The sequence below is a fragment of the Manis pentadactyla genome, chromosome 10, assembly GCF_030020395.1.
Source record: "Manis pentadactyla isolate mManPen7 chromosome 10, mManPen7.hap1, whole genome shotgun sequence".
Taxonomy (NCBI): Eukaryota; Metazoa; Chordata; class Mammalia; order Pholidota; family Manidae; genus Manis; species Manis pentadactyla.
In genome coordinates this window covers 60,758,932-60,786,043 of record NC_080028.1, presented here as the reverse complement: position 1 = coordinate 60,786,043, position 27,112 = coordinate 60,758,932, and the positions used below count along the sequence as shown (strand labels likewise).

Below are 27,112 nucleotides of genomic sequence, written 5' to 3'. Positions count from 1 at the left end.
TATTGTGCCCATTAAAAATAAAACAACATAAACATGAGTGACCTCTTCTTGAACATATCTCCCCGGGCAAGGAAAACAACAGCAAAAATGAGTAAGTGGGACTATATTAAGCTGAAAAGCTTCTGTACAGCAAGACACCATCAATAGAACAAAAAGGAACCCTACAGTATGGGAGAATATATTTGAAAATGACACATCCGATAAAAGCTTGACGTCCAGAATATATAAAGAGCTCACACGCCTCAACAAACAAAAAACAAATAACCCAATTAAAAAATGGGCAGAGGAATTGAACAGACAGTTCTCCAAAAAAGAAATACAGATGGCCAACAGGCACATGAAAAGATGCTCCACATCGCTAATTATCAGAGAAATGCAAATTAAAACTACAATGAGGTATCACCTCACACCAGTAAGGATGGCTGCCATCCAAAAGACAGAGAACAACAAATGCTGGCGAGGCTGTGGAGAAAGGGGAACCCTCCTACACTGCTGGTGGGAATGTAAGTTAGTTCAACCATTGTGGAAAGCAGTATGGAGGTACATCAAAATGCTCAAAACAGACCTACCATTTGACCCAGGAATTGCACTCCTAGGAATTTACCCTAAGAATGCAGCAATCAAGTATGACAAAGATCAGTGCACCCCTATGTTTATCGCAGCACTATTTACAATAGCCAAGAATTGGAAGCAACCTAAATGTCCATCGATAGATGAATGGATAAAGATGTGGTACATATACACAATGGAATACTACTCAGCCATAAGAAAAGGGCAAATCCAACCATTTGCAGCAACATGGATGGAGCTGGAGGGTATTATGCTCAGTGAAACAAGCCAAGCAGAGAAAGAGAAATACCAAATGATTTCACTTATCTGTGGAATATAAGAACAAAGGAAAAACTGAAGGAACAAAACAGCAGCAGAATCACAGAACTCAAGAATGGACTAACAGGTATCAAAGGGAAAGGGACTGGGGAGAATGGGTGGGTAGGGAGGGATAAGTGGGGAGAGAAGTAGGGGAGTATTAAGATTAGCATGCATGGGGGGGTAGGAGAAAAGGGAGGGCTGTACAACACAGAGAAGGCAAGTAGGGATTCTACAACATTTTGCTATGCTGATGGACAGTGACTGTAAAGGGGTTTATAGGGTGGACCTGGTATAGGGGAGAGCCTAGTAAACATAATATTCATCATGTAAGTGTAGATTAGTGATACCAAAAAAAAAAAAAAAAAAAGGACAGTTCCTGTGTGGTAACCTCCAATGAGTTCTACACAAAAGTATAAAGGGAATATAAAAGTGTAGGCAAAGGGTCTGTTTGTGTTTATACAGAGGATCAAAGCCTAATTGGGCTACCCCAAAAATGAACTAAGATACGATATGAAAAAGAACTTCCAACATCAGCACTCTCTGGAAGACTCATGCTAGAAGATGATCATCAAAAAACTCCAACAAAGGGGAGGGGCGGAAGATGGCGGCGTGAGTAGAGCAGCGGAAATCTCCTCCCAAAACAACATATATCTATGAAAATATAACAAAGACAACCCTTCCTAGAATAAAGACCAGAGGACACAGGACAATATCCAGACCACATCCGCACCTGAGAGAACCCAGCGCCTCGCGAAAGGGGTAAGATACAAGCCCCGGCCCCGCGGGAGCCGAGCGCCCCTCCCCCAGCTCCCGGCGGGAGAAGAGCAGGCAGAGCGGGAGGGAGACGGAGCCCAGGGCTGCCGAACACCCAGCCCCAGCCATCCGGGCCAGAGTGCAGGGTGCTCGATACTAGCAAAACAGGGCAGCAAGAACAGTGAGCAGGCACTGGAGGCTGGGCGACAGAGGACATAAGAAAAGCGCGCGACCATTTTTTTTTGCTTTTTTAATGTTTTGTTTTGGCGAGCGCTTTTTGGAAGTCTTAAAGGGATAGGGACCCCAATACTAGGGAAACAGGGCAGAAAGACCAACCGGTGAGCAGAGGCCTGAGGCTGGCACCGGAGAATAAAGAAAAATGAACGACCACCTTTTTTTTTAATTAAAAACTTTTTTTTTTTTTAATTAAAAAAATTTTTTTTTTCTTTTTTTTTTGGTGGGCGTTGTTTTGTTTTGGCGGGTGCTTTTTGGAAGTCTTAAAGGGGCAGGGCGGGTCACTTAATCCAGAGGTAGGGAATCCGGGATCTCTGGGCACCCTAACCCCTGGGCTGCAGGGAGCAGGGAGGCCCCTTACGGAGATAAATAGCCTCCCAGCAGCTCCTGCTCCAACGCGACTCCACCACTTAGGAGCAGCTGCCCGAGCCAGGCCACGCCCACAGCAACAGCGGAGATTAACTCCATAGCAGCCGGGCAGGAAGCAGAAACCCTGTCTGCGCGCAGCTGCGCAGCACAAGCCACTAGAGGTCGCTGTTCTCCCAGGAGAGGAGGGCCACAAACCAACAAGAAAGGAAGTCCTTCCAGCCGTCACTCGTCCCAGTTCTGCAGACTATTCCTATCACCATGAAAAGGCAAAGCTACAGGCAGACAAAGATCACAGAGACAACACCAGAGAAGGAGACAGACCTAACCAGTCTCCCTGAAAAAGAATTCAAAATAAGAATCATAAACATGCTAACAGAGATGCAGAGAAATACGCAAGAGAAATGGGATGAAGTCCGGAAGGAGATCACAGATGCCAGAAAGGAGATCGCAGAAATGAAACAAACTCTGGAAGGGTTTATAAGCAGAATGGATAGAATGCAAGAGGCCATTGATGGAATTGAAATCAGAGAACAGGAACGCATAGAAGCTGACATAGAGAGAGACAAAAGGATCTCCAGGAATGAAACAATATTAAGAGAACTGTGTGACCAATCCAAAAGGAACAATATCCGTATTATAGGGGTCCCAGAAGAAGAAGAGAGAGGAAAAGAGATGGAAAGTATCTTAAGAGAAATAATTGCTGAAAACTTCCCCACACTGGGGGAGGAAGTAATCGAACAGACCACGGAAATACACAGAACTCCCAACAGAAAGGATCCAAGAAGGGCAACACCAAGACACATAATAATTAAAATGGCAAAGATCAAGGACAAGGAAAGAGTGTTAAAGGCAGCTAGAGAGAAAAAGGTCACCTATAAAGGGAAACCCATCAGGCTAACGTCAGATTTCTCAACAGAAACCCTACAGGCCAGAAGAGAATGGCATGATATATTTAATACAATGAAACAGAAGGGCCTTGAACCAAGGATACTGTATCCAGCACGACTATCATTCAAATATGACGGTGGGATTAAACAATTCCCAGACAAACAAAAGCTGAGGGAATTTGCTTTCCACAAACCACCTCTACAGAACATCTTACAGGGACTGCTCTAGATGGGAGCACTCATAGAAAGAGCACAGCACAAAACACCAAACATATGAAGAATCGAGGAGGAGGAACAAGAAGGGAGAGAAGAAAAGAATCTCCAGACAGTGTATATAACAGCTCAATAAGCGAGCTAAGTTAGGCAGTAAGATACTAAAGAGGCGAACCTTGAACCTTTGGTAACCACGAATTTAAAGCCTGCAATGGCAATAAGTACATATCTTTCAATAGTCACCCTAAATGTTAATGGGTTGAATGCACCAATCAAAAGACACAGAGTAACAGAATGGATAAAAAAGCAAGACCCATCTATATGCTGCTTACAAGAAACTCACCTCAAACCCAAAGACATGTACAGACTAAAAGTCAAGGGATGGAAAAACATATTTCAAGCAAACAACAGTGAGAAGAAAGCAGGGGTTGCAGTACTAATATCAGACAAAATAGACTTCAAAACAAAGAAAGTAACAAGAGATAAAGAAGGACACTACATAATGATAAAGGGCTCAGTCAAACAAGAGGATATAACCATTCTAAATATATATGCACCCAACACAGGAGCACCAGCATATGTGAAACAAATACTAACAGAACTAAAGGGGGATATAGACTGCAATGCATTTATTCTAGGAGACTTCAACACACCACTCACCCCAAAGGATAGATCCACTGGGCAGAAAATAAGTAAGGACACGGAAGCACTGAACAACACAGTAGAGCAGATGGACCTAATAGACATCTATAGAACTCTACATCCAAAAGCAGCGGGATATACATTCTTCTCAAGTGCACATGGAACATTCTCCAGAATAGACCACAAACTAGGCCACAAAAAGAGCCTCAGAAAATTCCAAAAGATTGAAATCCTACCAACCAACTTTTCAGACCACAAAGGCATAAAACTAGAAATAAACTATATAAAGAAAGCAAAGAGGCTCACAAACACATGGAGGCTTAACAACACGCTCCTAAATAATCAATGGATCAATGACCAAATCAAAATGGAGATCCAGCAATATATGGAAACAAATGACAACAACAACACTAAGCCCCAACTTCTGTGGGACACAGCAAAAGCAGTCTTAAGAGGAAAGTATATAGCAATCCAAGCATATTTAAAAAAGGAAGAGCAATCCCAAATGAATGGCCTAATGTCACAATTATCGAAATTGGAAAAAGAAGAACAGATGAGGCCTAAGGTCAGCAGAAGGAGGGACATAATAAAGATCAGAGAAGAAATAAATAAAATTGAGAAGAATAAAACAATAGCAAAAATCAATGAAACCAAGAGCTGGTTCTTCGAGAAAATAAACAAAATAGATAAACCTCTAGCCAGACTTATTAAGAAGAAAAGAGAGTCAACACAAATCAACAGTATCAGAAACGAGAAAGGAAAAATCACGACGGACCCCACGGAAATGCAAAGAATTATTGGAGAATACTATGAAAACCTATATGCTAACAAGCTGGGAAACCTAGGAGAAATGGACAACTTCCTAGAAAAATACAACCTTCCAAGATTGATCCAGGAAGAAACAGAAAATCTAAACAGACCAATTACCAGCAACAAAATTGAAGCGGTAATCCAAAAACTACCAAAGAACAAAACCCCCGGGCCAGATGGATTTACCTCGGAATTTTATCAGACATACAGGGAAGACATAATACCCATTCTCCTTAAAGTTTTCCAAAAAATAGAGGAGGAGGGGATACTCCCAAACTCATTCTATGAAGCTAACATCACCCTAATACCAAAACCAGGCAAAGACCCCACCAAAAAAGAAAACTACAGACCAATATCCCTGATGAACGTAGATGCAAAAATACTCAACAAAATATTAGCAAACCGAATTCAAAAATACATCAAAAGGATCATACACCATGACCAAGTGGGATTCATCCCAGGGATGCAAGGATGGTACAACATTCGAAAGTCCATCAACATCATCCACCACATCAACAAAAAGAAAGACAAAAACCACATGATCATCTCCATAGATGCTGAAAAAGCATTTGACAAAGTTCAACATCCATTCATGTTAAAAACTCTCAGCAAAATGGGAATAGAGGGCAAGTACCTCAACATAATAAAGGCCATCTATGATAAACCCACAGCCAACATTATATTGAACAGCGAGAAGCTGAAAGCATTTCCTCTGAGATCGGGAACTAGACAGGGATGCCCACTCTCTCCACTGTTATTTAACATAGTACTGGAGGTCCTAGCCACGGCAATCAGACAAAATAAAGAAATACAAGGAATCCAGATTGGTAAAGAAGAAGTTAAACTGTCACTATTTGCAGATGACATGATACTGTACATAAAAAACCCTAAAGACTCCACCCCAAAACTACTAGAACTGATATCGGAATACAGCAAAGTTGCAGGATACAAAATCAACACACAGAAATCTGTGGCTTTCCTATATACTAACAATGAACCAACAGAAAGAGAAATCAGGAAAACAACTCCATTCACAATTGCATCAAAAAAAATAAAATACCTAGGAATAAACCTAACCAAAGAAGTGAAAGACTTATACTCTGAAAACTACAAGTCACTCTTAAGAGAAATTAAAGGGGACACTAACAGATGGAAACTCATCCCATGCTCGTGGCTAGGAAGAATTAATATCGTTAAAATGGCCATCCTGCCCAAAGCAATATACAGATTTGATGCAATCCCTATGAAACTACCAGCAACATTCTTCAATGAACTGGAACAAATAATTCAAAAATTCATATGGAACCACCAAAGACCCCGAATAGCCAAAGCAATCCTGAGAAAGAAGAATAAAGTAGGGGGGATCTCACTACCCAACTTCAAGCTCTACTATAAAGCCATAGTAATCAAGACAATTTGGTACTGGCACAAGAGCAGAGCCACAGACCAATGGAACAGACTAGAGAATCCAGACATTAGCCCAGACATATATGGTCAATTAATATTTGATAAAGGAGCCATGGACATACAATGGCGAAATGACAGTCTCTTCAACAGGTGGTGCTGGCAAAACTGGACAGCTACATGTAGGAGAATGAAACTGGACCATTGTCTAACCCCATATACAAAAGTAAACTCAAAATGGATCAAAGACCTGAATGTAAGCCATGAAACCATTAAACTCTTGGAAGAAAACATAGGCGAAAACCTCTTAGACATAAACATGAGTGACCTCTTCTTGAACATATCTCCCCGGGCAAGGAAAACAACAGCAAAAATGAACAAGTGGGACTATATTAAGCTGAAAAGCTTCTGTACAGCAAAAGACACCATCAATAGAACAAGAAGGATCCCTACAGTATGGGAGAATATATTTGAAAATGACACATCCGATAAAGGCTTGACGTCCAGAATATATAAGGAGCTCACACGCCTCAACAAACAAAAAACAAATAACCCAATTAAAAAATGGGCAGAGGAACTGAACAGACAGTTCTCCAAAAAAGAAATACAGATGGCCAACAGGCACATGAAAAGATGCTCCACATCGCTAATTATCAGAGAAATGCAAATTAAACTACAATGAGGTATCACCTCACACCAGTAAGGATGGCCGCCATCCAAAAGACAAACAACAACAAATGTTGGCGAGGCTGTGGAGAAAGGGGAACCCTCCTACACTGCTGGTGGGAATGTAAGTTAGTTCAACCATTGTGGAAAGCAGTATGGAAGTATATCAAAATGCTCAAAACAGACTTACCATTTGACCCAGGAATTCCACTCCTAGGAATTTACCCTAAGAATGCAACAATCAAGTTTGAGAAAGACAGATGCACCCCTATGTTTATTGCAGCACTATTTACAATAGCCAAGAATTGGAAGCAACCTAAATGTCCATCAATAGATGAATGGATAAAGAAGATGTGGTACATATACACAATGGAATACTACTCAGCCATAAGAAAAGGTCAAATCCAATCATTTGCAGCAACATGGATGGAGCTGGAGGGTATTATGCTTAGTGAAACAAGCCAAGCGGAGAAAGAGAAATACCAAATGATTTCACTTATCTGTGGAATATAAGAACAAAGGAAAAACTGAAGGAACAAAACAGCAGCAGAATCACAGAACTCAACAATGGACTAACAGGTACCAAAGGGAAAGGGACTGGGGAGGATGGGTGGGTAGGGAGGGATAAGGGGGGGAGAAGTAGAGGGGGTATTAAGATTAACATGCATGGGGCGGGTAGGAGAAAAGGGAGGGCTGTACAACACAGAGAAGGCAAGTAGTGATTCTACAACATTTTGCTATGCTGATGGACAGTGACTGTAAAGGGGTTTATAGGGGAGACCTGGTATAGGGGAGAGCCTAGTAAACATAATATTCGTCATGTAAGTGTAGATTAGTGATACCAAAAACAAAGCAAAAAAAAAAAAAAAAAAAAGGGCAGTTCCTGTGTGGTAACCTCCAACAAGTTCTACACAAGGGTATAAAGGCCATATAAAAGTGTAGGCAAAGGGTCTGTTTGTGTTTATACAGAGGATCAAAGCCTAATTGGGCTACCCCGAAAATGAACTAAGATATGATATGAAAAAGAACTTCCAACATCTGCACTCTCTGGAAGACTCATGCCAGAAGATGATCATCAAAAAACCCCAACAAAGATCCATGCACTGCTACAGCTGTAGATGCACTCATCCCACCAGTTCCTGGACTTGCCATGGGAATGAGGAAGGAGATATCTAAGCTGGCCTGTGCATACAGTAAAACAACAAATTTGACTGGATCTATACTGTTGGAACTCAACCAAGAATTTGGAGAAGTGCAAATTGTAGCGCTCCAAACTCTTACAACTACAGACTATTTACTGTTAAAAGAACATATGGCATGTGAACAGTCCCCAGGAATGGGTTGTTTTAATTTGTCTGATTTCTCTCAGACTGTTCAAGTTCAGTTGGACAATCTCCACCATATCATAGATAAGTTTTCACAAATGCCTAAGGTGCCTTAATGGTTTTCTTGGTTTCACTGGAGATGGCTGGTAATTACAGATATGCTTTGGTTATGTAACTATACTCCTATTATGTTAATGTGTGTGCGCAATTTAAGTAGTAGCTTAAAACCTATATATGCTGAAGTTACTCTGCAAGAAGATATGTCAAAGAAATAATCAATCTTCCCATGTTTTCTTCCGCCTGCTACTTCTATAGCTTTTCTTCTTCCTTCCTAATTACAACCCTTAAATAGAATTCGTGCCTCATATCAAATTTACCAAGTATCATAACTCCTCCAAGTGGTAAAGATACCTCAAGACAAATGCTGGGCATAGAAGCCACAGGGCATAAATATGCAAAGAAATAAAAAGCTAGCCATTTCAAACAATAAGGCTTCTCTCTCACTTACCAACTTTACATTTCCCTGTATGGCCCCGGAAGATGACTGGTTAGCCAGAGACGGGTAAGATTCCTCAAGGGAGGAACAACCTAAGACAGGCACAGTCGCAGGGGGGTCATCAGGTGAGAAATTGGGGATCAACAGAGGTGAGGCTTAGAACCTCACCCCCCCGTTCTGAGAGAAATCTTCTGCATACGTGGATGTTTTATTGCCCTTGTCTAGCTTGGATTAACACAGTCTACAGGCACACACTTGATCATCTACATTTGCTCTCTTACAACACTAAACTATGTTTTCTACCCTTATCTTGTATCTACCTACCACTTCAGCATTTTATTAAAAGTAATAATAATAAAGAGAGAAATGTGGTATCCACATATAAATCAAGTATAAAAATCAAATGCGTATTCATATTTGAAATGACTGTTTATAGTTCATAATGCATGAGCAAAACCGAAGGTTTCTGTGATGGCTGCCCTTGTACTGTTCACCATGTAAGAACTTATTCACTATGTAAGAATTTGTTCTCCATGTAAGAACTTGTTTGTTATGCCTCAGAAGATTGGAGACTGAAGAAAATTAGGCTTGGGGTGGATTCATGATTGTGCATTGAGCATTGACTCCCCTATACAGAATTTTATTGTTGTTAACAACCATTTGATCAATAAACATGAGAGATGCCCTCACAAAAAAAAAAAAAAAAAAAAAGTATACACTTCCAATGGTAAAATAATAAGTAACCGGGATGTAATGAATATAGTCAAGATATTGTAACAGCTTGGTATGGTGATAGCTGGTACCTAGAATTGTCATGTGTATAAATGTTGAATCACTATGTTGTACACCTGAAACTAATGTAATGTAATACCGTGTGTCAACTACCCTTCAATAAAAAAATAATTATCTACAAAAAAAATAAAAAAATAAAACAAGGCACGGTTTCAATCAGTGTCTACAGACAAGATTGTTTTGGTAAATAAGCAAGATGATGAACAACACAGAGGAGCGGTGAATATAGTAGGACATGGAGAACAACAGAAGGAAAGATATCAAGTACACTCAAATGGTTTTCTCTGTTCAAAATATACCAAAATACCCAAGAATCCAGTGTTTCCCATTCTTCTTGGATAGATCAGGTCTACAGAGGCAAAACAGAGTTACAATGTTTCTATCATGCCCAGCTTCAGGCCTCCATCTTTCTCCCTCACATGATTATTTCCTGCAGTATGGTTCCTTTTCTACCATCATTCATGACTCAGTCAAATGTTACACCTTTCAAGCAACCTGTCCAGACCTCTCACACGTAGAAGGGACCTTTTCTTTTCCTGAACTCACAAATACTTAGTCTCTGCTTTTCTTATGCATTTTGTAACTAGTTCTACTTTTGTAACTGGTTCTCAACCCAGGTTACACATTAAAGCTCTTCCTGCAATTAAAATAAAAGCCCCACCCTACCTCAGACCAATCAAACCAGAATCTTCGCGGACCTCAATATTTTTAAAAGCTCCCCAGCAACTTAAATGGACAGCTCAGAGGTGACAGCCACTGCTACTATACTATCTTCAGATCCCTACGCTAAATGAAAACATGTATAATTTCTTAGGTCCAGATTTTTTTAAAAATTAGAGTTTAGTATCCTGAGTCAACATATTAAATCTGAACAAGTAGTTTGCTCAAGAGACAAATATTCTTACCTCCGGCTAGTATTTTCAATTTAGGCTTAAATTATGGGATGTTCAGTTATAAGCACAAAAGTAACGTATAAGATCTGTAGACACTCCTACTCAGAGACAAAACTTTTAAAAACAGACATAGTTTTTATTGTTTTTTGTTTTTTTTTGCTTTTAGCTATAAACACAGTTTGAATTATGCACACAGCTTACCTCTCTAACATCCACCATCCACCCTCCATCAACAAATAACAAGACATTATACATTTTCTCCTTCACATCAGCAGTTAGGGCATCTAAATGTCCTTTCCAAATACTGTAATCCATCTGCAAAACAAATATAAAGCAAGCATAAACCAAAAATCCACCTGCAAAACAAATATAAACCAAAACCAATAAGTAATATATTTGTAAAGTACAGACAGGAATACACATACACATGTGGAACATCACTCAAAAGAGTTGACTTAGTCAGCCAAATGTAAAATGAAATATCAATAGATTGCCATTATAATAAAACACTAAATGTTAATTCTGTAAATTAACACTAATGTCACCTAAGGTGACAGGAAGATCAACGATTGTAACAGGAATATAAACTGGCAAAAAATTATCTTCTTAAATATACGACATGTAATTTTAAGATGCAGTAGATATGTCTCACCTATATCAAGTTGTATATATACAACTTACTTCATATTTCTTCTCTTTGTGTTCATGAGCCACTTTCTCAGTAAAAGTTGCTTGAGGTATCAAAGCAGGTTTTTGTGGAGCTGAATTCATATGCTTAAACCACTCATTAAAGGTTTCATGGGCCTCCTAAATCATAAAATAAAACAAAAGGAAATGTTTCCCATATATTCAAAAAATGTTTTAAAATTTAGTTGTTAGAAATAATTTTGCAATATAAAGAATTAGAACTGCTTAGTATATTTCACATACATGCAAAAAACCATAAATGCTCTCTCAAGTGCTAAACACCAGTAAGGTCATATATTATTGTATTTTCTGGCTCCTACTTCTATCTCAGCACCCTGATCATACACACACACATGCTGACATTTATCACTCTGTGATGTGCACACTTGTCTGTCTGTCTTCTTGACAAGCCTATCAGCTTCTAGAGGGAAGAACAGAATACTACCTACAGATTTAGCCCTAGAATCTAGTCCAGTGTAATCACTTCATTGTTGAGTGAAATTTGAATGAGTACATTTAGTTCTAACAAAATCTAGAATGTCTTACTTTTCTCAATTATTGCCAAAAGAAGAAATATTTAAGTTGACACAAGTATTCAAGGAATCTTAAGAAAACATTTTTAGATGTTCTTGGTCAGTCAGCACTGATTAGAGGCTCATGCTAATGAAGACCACGTCATGATTTCAATGCCCTTGTGAATCAGTACCACAGTCACAAGGGAGATAAGATAATGAGTCAATCACCACTTCTGGAAAAACAGTTCGAAGTCTGAGAGGGAACCAGCAAAGTCATCATGAAGACAGGCACATCTGTAGTTTCTTTACAATCTCACCAAATAAGCTCTAATGCACAAATGTTCTCTGATGGCGTTATCATCTTCCGCAGGAAGTGGACTTTCCATTCCTTGTTCCTCCCACTGATTGTAGATTTCTGCTATAGAATCCTGAGGAATTTTCACAAATACTTCTTTTGCAGCTTCATGCTTTTTTGATGCTGTGAAAAAGATATACAGTTTTTCCACATACATGAATTCCTGTGTCATGGTTTCTAAAGGAGTGAGATAACTGGTTTGCAGCTTTTACATTTGGGTAACCATTTTGGTCCCAAGGTTAAAGGTCTGGGTGATCTTCCTACCTAATGGCAGGCTTTTTTCTTGTTTCCATGTAACAGTCACAAAAGGATACATTAAATGCAGTTGCTTTTACATACTTCTGAGTCTTAAAAAAAGCAATTACATTTTTTGAAGCCTCGAGATAATATGCAAAATTGATTAGGTCAAGGAAAATTCATTGTTAAATATGTTGTTTCATGGCACCAGGTTTAGTAATATATGAGAGTGAGTGTTTTGTTGGAAGGGTCAGAAAAGCAAACAAAATTTAAGAATATACGGATTTGAACATAAACTTTAAAAATGATGTAAGAAGGCAACATACCCAAGAATTTCCTCATTATTGCATTGCCTTGTTTTAGTGCTTCTGCTCTCTGTGCCGGGTCAAATACCAACCAGTCAATCACATCAATTTTTAAACGGTCCTCCTATTCATTTAATTGAGAAAAGAAACATCAGTTTTGTTTTTTCCCATGATAATCTGCAAATTAGTATAATTAACTTACATCTGCATTTCTACCGAACATCATTTTCCCTCAAGTTATACAAACACGTGAAAGAATCTAGCTTTCCTTAGTTTATTTTCACATTTAATAGCTAACAAATTATAGAAAAAGCTTACTGGACTGTGAATCTGGAATTACATATTTATGTCTTACCAACTTAACCATGTGATTCCTTTAAGTGCTACTCTTAAATGTTTTTCTTTTCTAGATAAAGCATTCTATTCCTTTCTGAAAATCGGAATAAGTAAACTACAGAAGAGTTGGTGATTGATCACATATCAAGAAAAGATGAGCAAAAACCCAACGTTCAATGCTCACATTTTTATCCCACTAAAGAACCTTCCTTTAATATACTACTACTGTAAGTACTCCCTTACACAAGACCTTAAGTTTGCTGTTAATTTTTATTATTTAAGAGGTTTTAGCTGAAATACAAAAATTCTTAAAAAAAAAAAAAACGCAGCCAGAGTATTGTAAGGTAGAAGTTCACCAAAGAACATCGTCACAGATTATCACGAATCACACTACACACCACCCCCTCTCCCTCATTTTACCTCAGTAGTGCCGGTATCTAGGGCTGGGGTCAGGTCATGATGACTGAATTCACCATTATCCCTCTTTCGTATATTCTCAACTACAGTCTTTGTTATAGTTGCAATATCCAAATCTAAGGAATTTTGTTTAAAGACAAGAATTAATCATTCACACTGATACCCTCTAAACACCCACAATAATTTGGCAAATTTGGGATAAGTCTTTAAAAATATAACATGTGAGATATAGAAGACATTATAAAACAAAATGCCAAAAATCAAAAGGTATTTTACACATGAGTTACAGTGTTATTTTATTCATAAAGCAGAATTTCATTGAAAATTTCCTTTTTTTTCTCTCAAGAGAAGTAAGATTTGAAGCTAGAAGGATAAATGTTACTAAAGCCAAAATGATAATTTGCTTACAAAGCCCAAAAGATGAAGTTCTCAACTACCTGCTTCCTTGGCCAGCTCTAGGCAATGGTGGCGCTCTTCAAATTCTGTAACACCTTCCAAAAATAATGCATATTGGGCAACAGCTAGGTCTTGAGGCAAATGACAGGTATAAAATGCTATGAGATTTGTATGTTTCTCATTTATTAAGAGCTAAAAGATAGAAAAAGATCCAAGTATGTCAATAATAAAGCAGATTCTTGGATAAGCAGAACTTTTGAAAAGGTTCCTATCAAAATTTCAAATGTATTTAGGAGAGATTCATAGACACAGATTTGTACTGCTGAACAGAATAATTTTAATTTTAAAAAAAAGTACTTATGATAATTAAAAGACTCTTTTTATGGACTCTGATGACTTCCTGCCAGTAGGCATTAAAATATTATCAATCTGATGTTTTTTCATTAAAATAGTAAAAAAAAAAAAGGACTCCTATTGTGGATTCTCCAAGTTTACCTGTATGTATGTATTTAAAACTTCAATGGAAACTTCTTCCTTCAGAGGAAAAAAAGATTCAGTTATAAACACAACCACTTATATGTATCAGCAATACATCTAATTCTGTTATTAAACAATTTAATGGTTTTATCATTGAGCAGTAAGTACATGGTAGGCCAAGTGGTTAGCAAAGGTCATATGCTGCCTGATTTAACCTTACCATAGTAACTCTTTGTGGATAGTTACTATTATTGTTTACGTTTTAGAGGGGAAGAATCTAAGGCCGACTGAGGATTTACTTATCCAGAATTACATTGCCAAATGCTGCTGAGTAATAATGTGAACACAGGATTCATACTCCGAGCCCAAGCTTTTAATTACCCCATCATTCTGTCTTCTACATGTATCCTGATCAAAATGTTATCAACCATTTAGGAAAAAACAAAAAGAAAAAGCCTCCTAAGGTTTAAAATCTCATAAAAAATTTAGTCTGGTTCAGTTAGCTTAGCTGGTTGATTCAGACTCAGGTAATGCCGAGGATAAAGTTATGAATTTTTCAAAAACCAGGTAACCATTGGCATTCTGCAGTCGCAGATTAGAATCCTAAAGGGTCACCCATAGTGAGTTATCATGGATTGACACTGTGTGACCATAGGTAACTTCTGCACCCTTACCACCGTTTCTAGAAAACACCACCACAAAGGTAGCCTGTTTCCTGATGACACATAGCATCAGCCTTGCAGAGAAGGGTATCCACTCATTTTTACTTACTTTGGTCTGTAGTCCCAGAGCACGGAAAAACAAAATGAGGTGAGTCATGAAGCGGAGGAGGTGTCCAGGTAGACTGCTTCTGCTTTTGGAAAGCCATTTGCTGAACTCATCCATCAAGCCTATAAGCCATCAAAGACAGACAGAAATCAAAATAAGAGAAATAAACATTACCAAGGACATTCCCTGCACTCCTATAGCACTACTAACTATCTCAGTGTTAATAAACATCTAAAACAGGTTTTGGATTAAACTCAAACTTTATTTGCTAACAATTAAGTAAATAGTGGCATTCAAATAGGCTGATATTTATAAAGTTAGAAAATGGTTGCATCATAGGCACTGTTTTGATAACTTCTTACAAAATGAATGAGAAAACTCATACAAAGAAAAACAAAACTGTATCTTACCATCAATGTCGCCCAGGATAAGGAATTTTTGAACTGTATGATAATGTTCTTGATTCTCTTCTAGAACTCTCTGGAAAAATTTTTACATAAATCATGTAGTGGTCATTCTGCACTATATACTGATTGGTAAACTAAAAATGTCAACTTTTGAAGGTACATATATATGGAAAAAGATGGAAATTAAGGGTCTTAGGAGAACAAAACAAAAATATGAGAAAGATATTGCCTTTGGAATATACTCGAGGCTGAACAATATCTTTGAAGGCAGAGAATTGTGATAAAGCAATTTAATCTCTGTGAATGCTATTAAACTGTTATTTTTTATATTTTACTACAATTTTCCTTGGCATCACATGGTGAACCAGAAAGGAAGGGCACATGTGACCTAAGCAAAAAAAACTATAAGTTTTCTTTCAACATGAACAGCAGTTCCTGAAAGCATTCTTTGGGTGCTCTCTTCTGCACATAGCACTAAGAGTAACAAAAACCATAATAGTGATGAGGCGCAGAGCAGAAAAAAATATTTTCAAGTAATGCACTGTTGGACTTTTTTTTGTCATTTATTTATTAATTTTTTTTTGAGAGGGCATCTCTTATTTATTGATCAAATGGTTGTTAACAACAATAAAATTCTGTATAGGGGACTCAATGTACAATCATTAATCAACCCCAAGCCTAGTTCTCAAAGGACTCCAATCTTCTGAAGCATAACGAACAAGTTCTTACATGGTGAACAAATTCTTACATAGTGAATAAGTTCTTACATGGTGAACAGTGCAAGGGCAGTCATCACAGAAACTTTCGGTTTTGATCACGCATTATGTCATTTATTTTTTTCAAATATGTTTTAATTTTCATTTTTTGTTTAGATTTTCTTTCAGCATTTATTTTTTACATTCAAGTCTTTGCTCCATTTGGAAATGATTTTAATATATGACATGAGGTAGGGATCTAGCTGTGCTTCCTTCCAGATGGAAAGTCAATTATGGCCATAACATGTACGTAAAAAAACCCATCCCCTTTCCTCTGAAATGAAAGATCATTTCTGTCATCTATTAGTTCTCATGTATACATTGATCCAATATGAATATTTGTGTTCCACTTATCTACTCCTGTGCCAGTTCCATAGTGTTTTATCTTTATATTATTTTTTTTATGAAGACAAGTACCACACAACTATTTTTCTTTTCCAAATTTTCTTACCATCCTCACTTATTCTTCTACTGAAATATTCTCTTCAGAAAAAAATCCCCCAAAGCATTAGGTTTCTGTGTTAATTTTGGAATGACTGATATTAACATCATACCCTGTCATTCAGGAATGTGCTATATCTATTTGTGTCTTTCATTAAGACTATAGTTTTCTTTATGAAGGTCCTCAAACCCTTGGTTAATTTTATTCCTAGGTATCACCTAGTTTTGGTCAATATTTTAAATGGGACTTTTTTTGGGTTAATTTTCTATTATGTATTTTAATTTTCCCAAAGGAAACAGACAGGAATAAATTAGCTTACATGCATACACATATATTTAGATGAAGCCAATCCTAAAGCAAAGAAAGAGAAATGACGTGTCATTTCAGTATGCAATAAAGTGTCTTCTTTTTAAAGAATGTCTCTCATTTGGCTAAGAGGTGAGGAAAAGAGAGAATATAACAAGGTTTCATATATTTTTTGCCTTTCAACTACAGTGCCTTTCAAAACAGAGTATAACATTTACTGTTTCCCATTCTAATTATCCTAAGTTAATCATATTAGTATTTACCTTTTTATCAGTAGCTTGAAGTTCTTCAAAAACCTTTTCTAAGGTCCAACTTCAAAAAAAGAACAGAAAAGGAATAAAACAATATTAAATAATATGAACAAGGGCTACAAAACAACTTCACAGAGCATACGACCAATCACCATGATGAAAAACAAACCAACAAACTCACTTTGCTTCCAAATATTCTCTAGGGAGCTCTTCCGTGTCATCCAGATGCACTACTGATGTCCGGATCTCCTGTTCTACCAGACTATCCACCATCACCCGAAAGTAGGCCCACACTGTGTCTTCCCAGGTGTCACAGACAGGAAGCAGCTTTTTCCCCATTCCAAAACAAACACATAGACAGTCAACAAAAAAGGAAAAGCAGTTATATCATATCCATCGATATGGACTGTACAGGGTCACTATGACGCAAAACATTGTAGACCATAAAACACACTGAACAGCCCTTCCCCCCACCAAACCACCTCTTCTAAGAAGCATGAACTGTTAAGACATTTTCCATACTGAGTTTACAACAGCATCAGTTTTACATAAGATGGTGTTTCAACTAATTATTATAACTTCCTTCAAAATAATTGTAAAATGTTAAGGGGTGGTAGGGGTTGTGAGAAGCACAAACACACATGCGCAAGACAATCTGAACAGTCATGGTGTCTCAGTGGTAACTTCTGGATAAAGCTATGGATACAATAAGTCATAGATAAATATGTGTTTAGCCAATTAATTTCATTAATTAATGAAATCAAATTTACAATTATTAGAAATGGAAGTGAGATTTCACACATGAAAACATTTGGTATATGGAATACAGCAAATTAAGCAGCTTATGCACTATTCTATTTCATGATTATTTCTATCATTGCTACTCTTAGAAAGCAGCTTACACTTAAAATTATTATATACAATTATAAAAATATTTATTGTATCTGATTTTGTTCTACAGGAAAAAAGATGAAATAGACCGCATACCTGCTTGAGATTCCCACTTAAAGCTGCATAAATTGCTCTCTCATATTTATTGAAAAGCTCCTGAAATACAATGAATATAAATAAATTTCAAAAATTGTTTTTCTTAGTATCTTAATTTTTTTCATAATCTGGAATTTTGCCATATCTTCTAAACTGAACCTATTTATTCACTTGACAGTTTCTAAACTTTTGTGAAAGATCTAGTGTAGTAATAAGGAAGGACCCCTTAGTTTGATGATAAAATTGATTCCTCAGGAAAAGTCAAACATCTAAAATTCAACTACAGGGTGAGAGCAGATCTACCTCTAAAGGATGCTTTTATCATTTATCATATCAAGTTTTATTCCAGATAGAACCTGTATAGGTGTTTTCCCATCAACAGTTTCTAAATCCCTAGTACTACCTGATACTAACCTAAGAACATCAAGACAAGGCCCTTGGAACCCGTCATTCATCAGTAAACAGAATTAATTATATTAATCCTGAGAGGCTCCTAACTAGTTTCTTGGCCTTCAGTCATTTCAGTTTTAAGCCTGTTCTCCACTGCCATGCTAATCTTCCTAAAATACTGTTGTCATGTGCCCTTGAGGTTTTTGATGGTTCACCACATCTATGTCAAGTTCTCATTCCTTACAGCAGTACAGGGGACCACCACTGCCTGTTCTTAATTTACTTTTTCCAATCATCTTTCCCATTACAGTCAGTTCTGCTACAACGCTTGTTTTGAAAATGTGAATCTGTTCCAATGAAATTGATACATCAAAGAACCTGACATGATGCAAATTTCCCATTTGCTTATGTAGTTTCATCCACAAGAAGCACTAGATGAATGCAGAAAACCACACCTAGATGAACCAAGTCACTAGAAATACACAAAACTGACACACCTCAACCACCTACCAGCAACCTTAGCTCACCAGGTGTATTATATGCTAAATCCATCCATACTGAGTGCTACAATTTTCTGTTTGATTCCAGATAACCTCCTTTGCCACTTCACAGTAACTGCCAAGCTGACACCCAATTCTACAAACTTTAGTTCTTCTGCACAGTAAAGTACCATCTATTGTAGCTCTTATGTATTTCCTAACTGTTTAACAGTGCTTTATGAAGTTTTCATCTTTTTACATATCACTGATGGTTTCTGAGTAATGTGCTCTTAACTCCATTTACCCCCAAAACCCTGTGGGTTTTTGCACAATTTTGCATGCTGAAGTGGTTTTTAGGAATGTATAGATGACATCACAACAGAACTGACTCTGTTTCCTTTTGTGAGTCTTTTACTCCATCTGGTACATCTACCTTCCCTTGAGTTTTCCAACCTATGTATTCTACCTAGAATTCCTTCCTCTTTTTAGCTTAACAACTCAAATCCTACTGATTTTTAAAAGTTCAATTCAATTATCTCTCCTGTGAAGCCAGCTTTAGCCCAATGCTCATTCTCTGAATTCATTTGGTACCTCCTTTGTATTTTTGCCATATATCAGTATTTAATTCTTAGTACTTGGTGTCTAAATAATTCTGAACAGTAGTTAAACCTGTCCACTCCTATTGCTTAATGCAATTGGATAATCTTTGAAAACAGGAACATTAGTCTTATACTACTCTGAATGTTTCACAGAACCTTTAGCAGGCCTTCAATTAATTAGAGTAAAAAATCAATATCATTAAATATTTCATTATATCTTACATCTTCTGCCATTCTCCAGCAACTTATTTTCCAAATGCATCTGTATGGATTCCCTTCAACAGGTTCTAATTCTGTTCCTATAAAACAGTAAGAAAAATAAAATGTAGTTTAAAATGAAATCTTATTTCCATGACTTCTAAAAACAAAAGCTAGGCTTCACAAAGATTGGCATTTAGAGCTAAATATATCCCCAATTCTCAGAATAAAATCTACTAAAATTACCTCCATTAACATTTGGGTTAGGGTCATGATAGAGTTTCCAGCCTTCAAGCGTTGCAGCTCTCCATGCCTGACCACAGCGTTTACAGAGCCGTTGTGCCTTTAGATACAAGAAAGAGCAGTTAGTTATATAACCAGTGTGGTACAAGAAGAATACTTGTGCCTTTAAGAAAATGTAAGCAATGTATGGCAGGATTAAATAACTTATGGCATACATATTACAGAGGATGATGGAGAAAACAAATGATATTTTACTATACCACCGCTTGCATGTCTTTCTGTGGTCTTGTCTCTCTTTTCCTAGTAATTTCTTTGCTCTTTGATTTTGGGCTTACCAGCATATTCCCATGGTACCCTTGGGCATTTAATCCTGCTATAGACAAACAGGGCTAAAGAGGTTGATGACCCTTGATTTATATAGTATTCTAAAACACTGTTAATCTCTACAATGACAAATATGCAATTGCTCATTCAGATACATGTTTATGGTCCATCACCTCTTTAGGAAACATCTCTTCATATTTAGTTTATACGGTTTGGGTAGATCATATGACCCCATCTCTGAAATCTAGGGTTAGGCATGTGATCGAACACAAATCAATCCCAGATTCCTCTTGGAGATATTGGGAAGAAGACACATTCCTTTTGTTGGAATTGGAAGCTGGCAGGATATAATAAGCCTGGAGCTGTTGGTGGCCACCAGTAACATGAGGGGTGGCTTCTTGAGAATGAAACCACAGAGAGAAGGGCAGAGCTTATCTTCTGAGTCCTTGGATCCTACTTAAAGTCAGATATTACCTCTCTACAATCTCTGCTCCAGGAGTCAATCAAGTCCTCCCATAAGTAACTTGAGTTAGGTTTCTGTCAGTTGAACCCAGATTAGCTGATTCATACAACCAGCTAAAGAATATAATAACCCAAACATCACTCTGGGTTATGGCTTCTAAAAATCATGAAAGCTATGTAGCAACACAGAAAAAATGTTTTGATATGCTATCCAAAAAAGATAGGATAAAAACTAAATATAGAACCTTGAAAACATTTTTCTTAGTGAAATAAACCAAACACAAAAGGACAAATATTGTATGATTCCACTTACATGAAATAGCTAGAATAAGAAAATTCATAGCAAGTAGATTAGAGGTTACCAAGAGCTGAGAAGAGGGGGATTGGGGAGTTACTGCATGATGGTTAGTTTGTGTGGGGTGATGGAAAAGTACTGAAAACAGTAGTTTTGGCTTCACAATACTGTGAATGTAACTAATGCCATGGAAAAGTGTATTTAAAACTGGTTAAGATGACAAATTTTGTCATATATACTTTACCACAATTTTAAAAAATTAATAATGGAATATAATAGAACTATTGAATTGTACAGTTCAAATGGGTGAGTTTTATGGTATGTGAATTATATCTCAATAAAGATGTTAAAAAAAAGACTGAATGTATACTATAGTAATGATTATGTGAAAAAGAGGTACAAAAGAAAGGGCTTATCAAAAACATAAGAAATAACATGTGTTGGAGAGAATATGGAGTAAAGGAAACTCTTGTGCATTTCTGGTGGGAATGCAAACTGGTGCAGCCAGTATGGAAAACATGGAGGGTCCTCAGAAAACTAAAAACAGAAATACCGTATGATCCAGCTATTCCACTTATAGGTATTTATCTGAAGGAAATGAAAATACTAACTCAAAAAGACATGCAACCCCATGTCCAGTGCAACACTGTTAACAGCCATGAGGTGGAAACAACCTACGTGTCCACTGATGGATAAGTGGATCAAGGGGATGTGGTATATATACACAGGGGAATATTATTCAGCCATACAAAAGAAGGAACTCTTGTCATTTGTTACATGGCTGGACCTCAAAGGTATTATGCTACATGAAATAAATTAGACAGAGAAAAACAAATACCATATGATCTCTCTTATGTGTGGAATTACACACACATACACCCAAACTCATAAATACAGAGAATAGATTGGTGGTTGCCAGAGGGTGGGGTGGGTCAGTGGGGGAGAAATGGGTGAAGAAAAAAGAAAGAAAAAAATCTTGTTCTCTTGTTTTTTTAGGCTCTGATACTGAGATTTTTCATATATAAGATGGTAATATTACTAACAGTAAAAATAATGACAGTTCTCATTTATTGAATATTTACTATGAATCAGACTGTGAGTCAATTCACATGAAATATCTCACATGAACCCTAGAGAGACGTGATAATTATGTCTCCACTGAACAGATGAGAAAAATGGGCACACAGAACGTGCTTAGCTTACTCACAGACACAGAGAGTCAGCAGGACCACAGTGTAACAGAAGAGGTGGAAGAGGCACTGACTGGGGTCAGAGCCTTGATTCCAGCCTTGATTATCTCACTAGTTCTGTGACCTCAGAGGTCACCCAGCCTCATAGGATTTCAGGGTTTTATTGCTATTTGCTTATAAATGGGAATGTTAGAAAACATGGACTTTATTTAAGTTCTTTCTATCTCTAAGAAGAAAGAAAAGAGGTACAAAAGGAAAAGGGTTATAAGAAAAATTTGGAACCCCCTATCATATATTACATATGCGGTTATGTAAAGGTAGTGGGACCTTTAGAGTTTTAGTTTTTCAAGCTTTCAGTAACGTGACCATGTTTTTGTTTTCTGTTTTGAAAAATACATCCTTGTTTGCCACCACAATTCTAACAATCTTCCACATCACCTGGCAGAGTGACTGGAACTTTTTCTGAATAAATGAGTATGCAATAGCAACTTCTTTTCTTAAAAAGTAAGAATGATGCTTAATGATTCAAGACCTATTACTGTAAGAAATTACTTAATATATTCTAATAGTTTGTAACACAAAAGAACAAATAACACTTTGAATTAATATATTTCTAATCTAACGAGTACCACCCGAAGTTCTGCAAACAGGTATAACATAATGCATGGAGCTTGAAGCCCTTAGGCACCAGACTCATCACCTAGAGTCAACAAAGCCATCCAGTAAGTAGTCCAATCAGATACTTAACTTTCTATATACAGTGGCCCCACCTTATCTGCAGTTACCCAGTCAACCAGGGTCTGGAACCTCCTGCTAACATGTCAGGTCAATAGTAGCCTAATGCAGCGACACAATGCCTATGTTGTTCACCTCTCTTCATCTCATCCCGTAGGTATTTCATCATCTCACATCATCACAAGAGGAGTGAGTACAGAACAATAACGGATTTTGGGAGAGAAACCATATTCACATAATTATTATTATAGTGTGCTGTTTTAACTGTTCTATTTTATTATTAGTTGTTATTGTTAATCTCTTACTGTGCCTCATTTATAAACTAAACTTTATCGTAGCTGTGTATGTTTAGGAAAAAACACACACTATATAAGGTTTGCTACTATCTGTGGTTTTAGGTATCCACTGGGGGTCTTGGAAAGTATCCTCAGAAGATAAGGGGGGACTCCTACATCGGATCTTAAATATCACAAGGCAAATTACACTTCAAATAGGTAAGATGAAAAGGAAAAAGTTTGAAGGCCACTCTTCAAATGCTTAGTAGCAACACCTAGAAGAGCAATTAGGGTCACTTATTTTTCAACTCTTAAAGACCAGAACTAGTAATGATGGGGATATACCTAGGGTAATGCAGTACAATATAGGGGGGCAAAGTTTGACTTTTTATAAAGAATTTTCTACTAGAGATGAGCAAACTAGAAGGCACTGCTTTCTGAAACAATGTGTTTATTACTGGAGATGCTCCAAACAGTAGTTAGATCCAGAAATATTGTGAAAGAGACTACTGCACTGAGGAGGTATTCTAGTTCACAAAGATACCTTCCAACTTAAAGTACCTATGACTTTTTGAAATTGGATAAGCCAGGTATACATAATTTACCTCTTCTGTCATTCCAGCACGGATCAGAGTGAAAAGATATTTGAGCAATCTGACTTCATCTTCTCTATCCAGATCATCAAGGGGCATTTTCTGTCTTATGGGAGCATCAGGGTCCTACCAAAAAAAATAATTAAAAATTAAACACAAAAACACATCAACTATAAATCTTTTGTACCGACATACATTTTGAACATCAAGAGATAATAAATCTCTCCTGAGTTTATATACTGAAATAAATTCATTTACAATTTAATTAAGTAACAGTAAATGAAAGTGTTACAAACATTCCAAATAGCCACATTAATTGTTCACTGCCCATTCGAAACAGACTCCTGGCCCACAAGGTACATGCCAAGGTCGGTGGAACACACCACTAGCCCAGCCCAGCCCGGTTACAGATGTTACTCATAATTCAAGATGACTTGAGCTTTATCCTGTTGTAGTAACTACACAGCCAAGTTAATCCTCAACAGAATTAGGCCTAGACAGAGAATGAATGAGCAGGGAGGAGAAACTGGAGGAACCACAATGCATGCTGTAATTAGAAAGTACTTAGCTGGTACTTTCTGAGAAAATATGAAAAGGGAACCCATTATGGGATGTTACAGAAAATATACCAATGCCCAATGAAATAAAAAAAACAACAAAACAGATTTCTAATAAGCAAACCTCTCCTAAAAGTTATTCCTACCTATACCTTTCAGGGATAGAAAAAATGTGTCTTAAACATTTGGGATTAAAAAAAAAAAAAATCGGGAAAAGTACACACAGCAACAACTAAGTCAGGATAAATCTTCCCCTCAGGCAAATGCACTTTTAAGAGTTGGAATTTTTACAGAAAATTAAATAGAACTAAGCCAGTAAGTACTAACAACATCCATTCTCTTCTTCTGAGAACAGATTGCAAATCACAGGAAGGAAGTTGAAGAATTGGAAAATACTATTCATGAACTGGAAGAAGAAAATTTGGTGCTTATTGATCAACTATTCAACTGTAGACTTGCGGATCTCAAATACCCAGGCAGCTGTATCTCACCCAAGCTGCTGGACAGGAAGTGCCACCTGAGGAAAAGCATTTGGAGCTGCCAGAAACCTACATAGGAAAGTCAGAATTGCAACCTGTAGAAGCAGAGATGAGCTCCTCAGTGGAAGGCAGTCCTTTACACCTTAGTAACAAGGACAGCGTCAGACACGGCCAGCACTGGCAGACAGATGAAGAGGGCTCACATACCGAGTTTGGGGCCTCCGCTATGAAATACTTACTATATGAGGATGAGCAGGATTTCAAGGATTATGTAAACCTGGGCCACCTGAAAGTGAAACTCATGAGTGTTGTGGGCAAGAAAATGCCCATTCATTTTCAAGAGAAGGAAATTCCAGTCAAATTCTATGAAGATGTCAGGAGCCCAGAAAGCCACATCACATATAAAATGGTGAAGTCTTTCCTCTAACATTGAAAGCTACAAAGTAAAAACATCTTTTCCTTATACATTTTCTTTAGCAACTAAAAAGTTGCCCACTGAATTTACAGTTTGGTCCATTTTTAAAACCAGTTGTTATTTCTAAAGGTCATAATTGCTTTTAAAATCAAAGTTCCAAGTATTCAGCTATTCATTTATCTGCATAGCATGAGTGACAAAAATGAGAATACACTTTATATTTCCATATTCAAATATTCAGAAGCATGACAGTAGGCTCAAGATGGTCTCTGAGGTTCCTCACCACTTAAAAATTCCCTCATTAATCTATGATTCTAGTATGAAATAGTTCAATTAGAAATTCTTCTAAGACAAATATGTTAAGTCTGCATAGCACTGGATTACACATCTTTCTCTCTGTGGGTGCCAAATGAGACAGCTAGTCCACAATTCAAGCCTATTCTTCTTTACCCAAACACTACTTCTAATGAATGCAACACATTTTAGAAACAAATAAATTTGAGGGTGGTAGTTTGTTGTATAAAAATATTGTACCAATAGGGAGATAACTCTCTCATCAGCTCTATCAAGTAAACTGATATGTCCTTATGCAAGGTCATTACCACTTCCATCTTATGGGTACCGCAAGCCAGGGACAGTGTGACTGTGCCTGAATTTGACATCAGCATTCTATTTTAAAGCTCGATCTACTTATAAAGATTTTTACAAGAAACACCTTTTAAATACAAGGTCACAGATAGATTAAAAGTAAGTATACCATGCAAACATTAGCCAAATATACCATGCAAACATGCAAAAATAAAGGTGATGTGACTACCAAAGTAGACTTTGAGGTTAAGAAGTATTAAGAGAAATAAAGAGAATATGAAGAGAAACATTTCATAACAACATACAGATCAGTCTGTAAGGATGATATACAATTCTAAATTTGTATGCACCTAATAAACTTGATGTCCAAATACATAAAGTAAAATTTACCAAACTGAAAAACATTGTGGTAAACCATGTTATGTACATTTTACCACAATAAAACAAGAAAAAAGACACATTCACAGGCAGACATAAAGATCTTACCACACCTCTCTCAATAATTCATAGGCCAACAGACAAAAAAAAAAAACTCTTTAAGGATATAAAAAGTTAAACATTAAAAAAAAAAAATCGGGATAACATACTGTCCTCACTTTTGCAGCAAACAGCACACATGATCTGCACAATGATTTCAAATGAGAACTGAAGACTTAAGAAAGGAAGTAATTCATATTCCAAATGTTACTGAGTGTATGCTAAATATGACTATCAATTCAGGAAGTGGAATGTGTATTAGGTCAATTGGCTACTTTAACAAGTAGTTGCAGACGGACAAAATCATTCAATTTTGGATCACATTTTCTTTCTGGCAAAAGGAAATCACCACTTTCCAAATGTTAAGAGTAAATGACTTTCAATTGCTTGCTATGGAGTAATTTAGCTACAATTTACCTCACGCTCTTCCAGTAGCTTCCAAACAATTTTAATCAAAAACTGCTTTTGTTACTAAAATGAATTATATCAATTTTTCAGTTGGTACTTATTTCAACCACTCTTTATTCTAAACATTTAATTCACTTGCCCCCACTTCCTGTGACCTAAGAAACTCTTGCCATCTTCCAAGTCACAAAGATGTCCTCCTATGTTTTCCTCTAAAAGCTTTATGGTTTCAACTTTTACATTTAGAACTATGGTTCATCTTGAATTAACTGTTGGGTATGATATGAGGGAGGTGTCAAGGTTAACTGTTTTTCACATACATATCCAGTTTTTTTCTGCATGGTTTGTTGAAAGGATATTCCTTTCCCCACTGGATTGCTTTGATGCCATGTCACAAAGGTTTGTTCCAAGAA

At 37.0% G+C, this 27,112-nt stretch overlaps 1 protein-coding gene across 2 annotated transcripts in view; it reads right to left on the bottom strand.

The window, feature by feature from the left end:
* The window catches only part of NUP107 (nucleoporin 107), a 47,277-nt gene that overhangs the window by 827 nt on the left and 19,338 nt on the right, over positions 1 to 27,112 (bottom strand). For both annotated transcript variants that reach the window (XM_036899414.2, XM_036899415.2), the window contains 15 exons: positions 23,791 to 23,904; positions 19,908 to 20,004; positions 19,686 to 19,762; positions 17,996 to 18,055; positions 17,190 to 17,335; positions 17,021 to 17,069; positions 15,258 to 15,327; positions 14,851 to 14,969; positions 14,098 to 14,136; positions 13,644 to 13,794; positions 13,210 to 13,322; positions 12,475 to 12,577; positions 11,874 to 12,034; positions 11,036 to 11,161; positions 10,556 to 10,669 (listed from right to left, as the gene is read on the bottom strand). In XM_036899414.2, the coding sequence (XP_036755309.1) occupies positions 10,556 to 10,669; positions 11,036 to 11,161; positions 11,874 to 12,034; positions 12,475 to 12,577; positions 13,210 to 13,322; positions 13,644 to 13,794; positions 14,098 to 14,136; positions 14,851 to 14,969; positions 15,258 to 15,327; positions 17,021 to 17,069; positions 17,190 to 17,335; positions 17,996 to 18,055; positions 19,686 to 19,762; positions 19,908 to 20,004; positions 23,791 to 23,904 (1,539 nt within the window). The remainder of the gene's footprint in view (positions 1 to 10,555; positions 10,670 to 11,035; positions 11,162 to 11,873; positions 12,035 to 12,474; positions 12,578 to 13,209; positions 13,323 to 13,643; positions 13,795 to 14,097; positions 14,137 to 14,850; positions 14,970 to 15,257; positions 15,328 to 17,020; positions 17,070 to 17,189; positions 17,336 to 17,995; positions 18,056 to 19,685; positions 19,763 to 19,907; positions 20,005 to 23,790; positions 23,905 to 27,112) is intronic.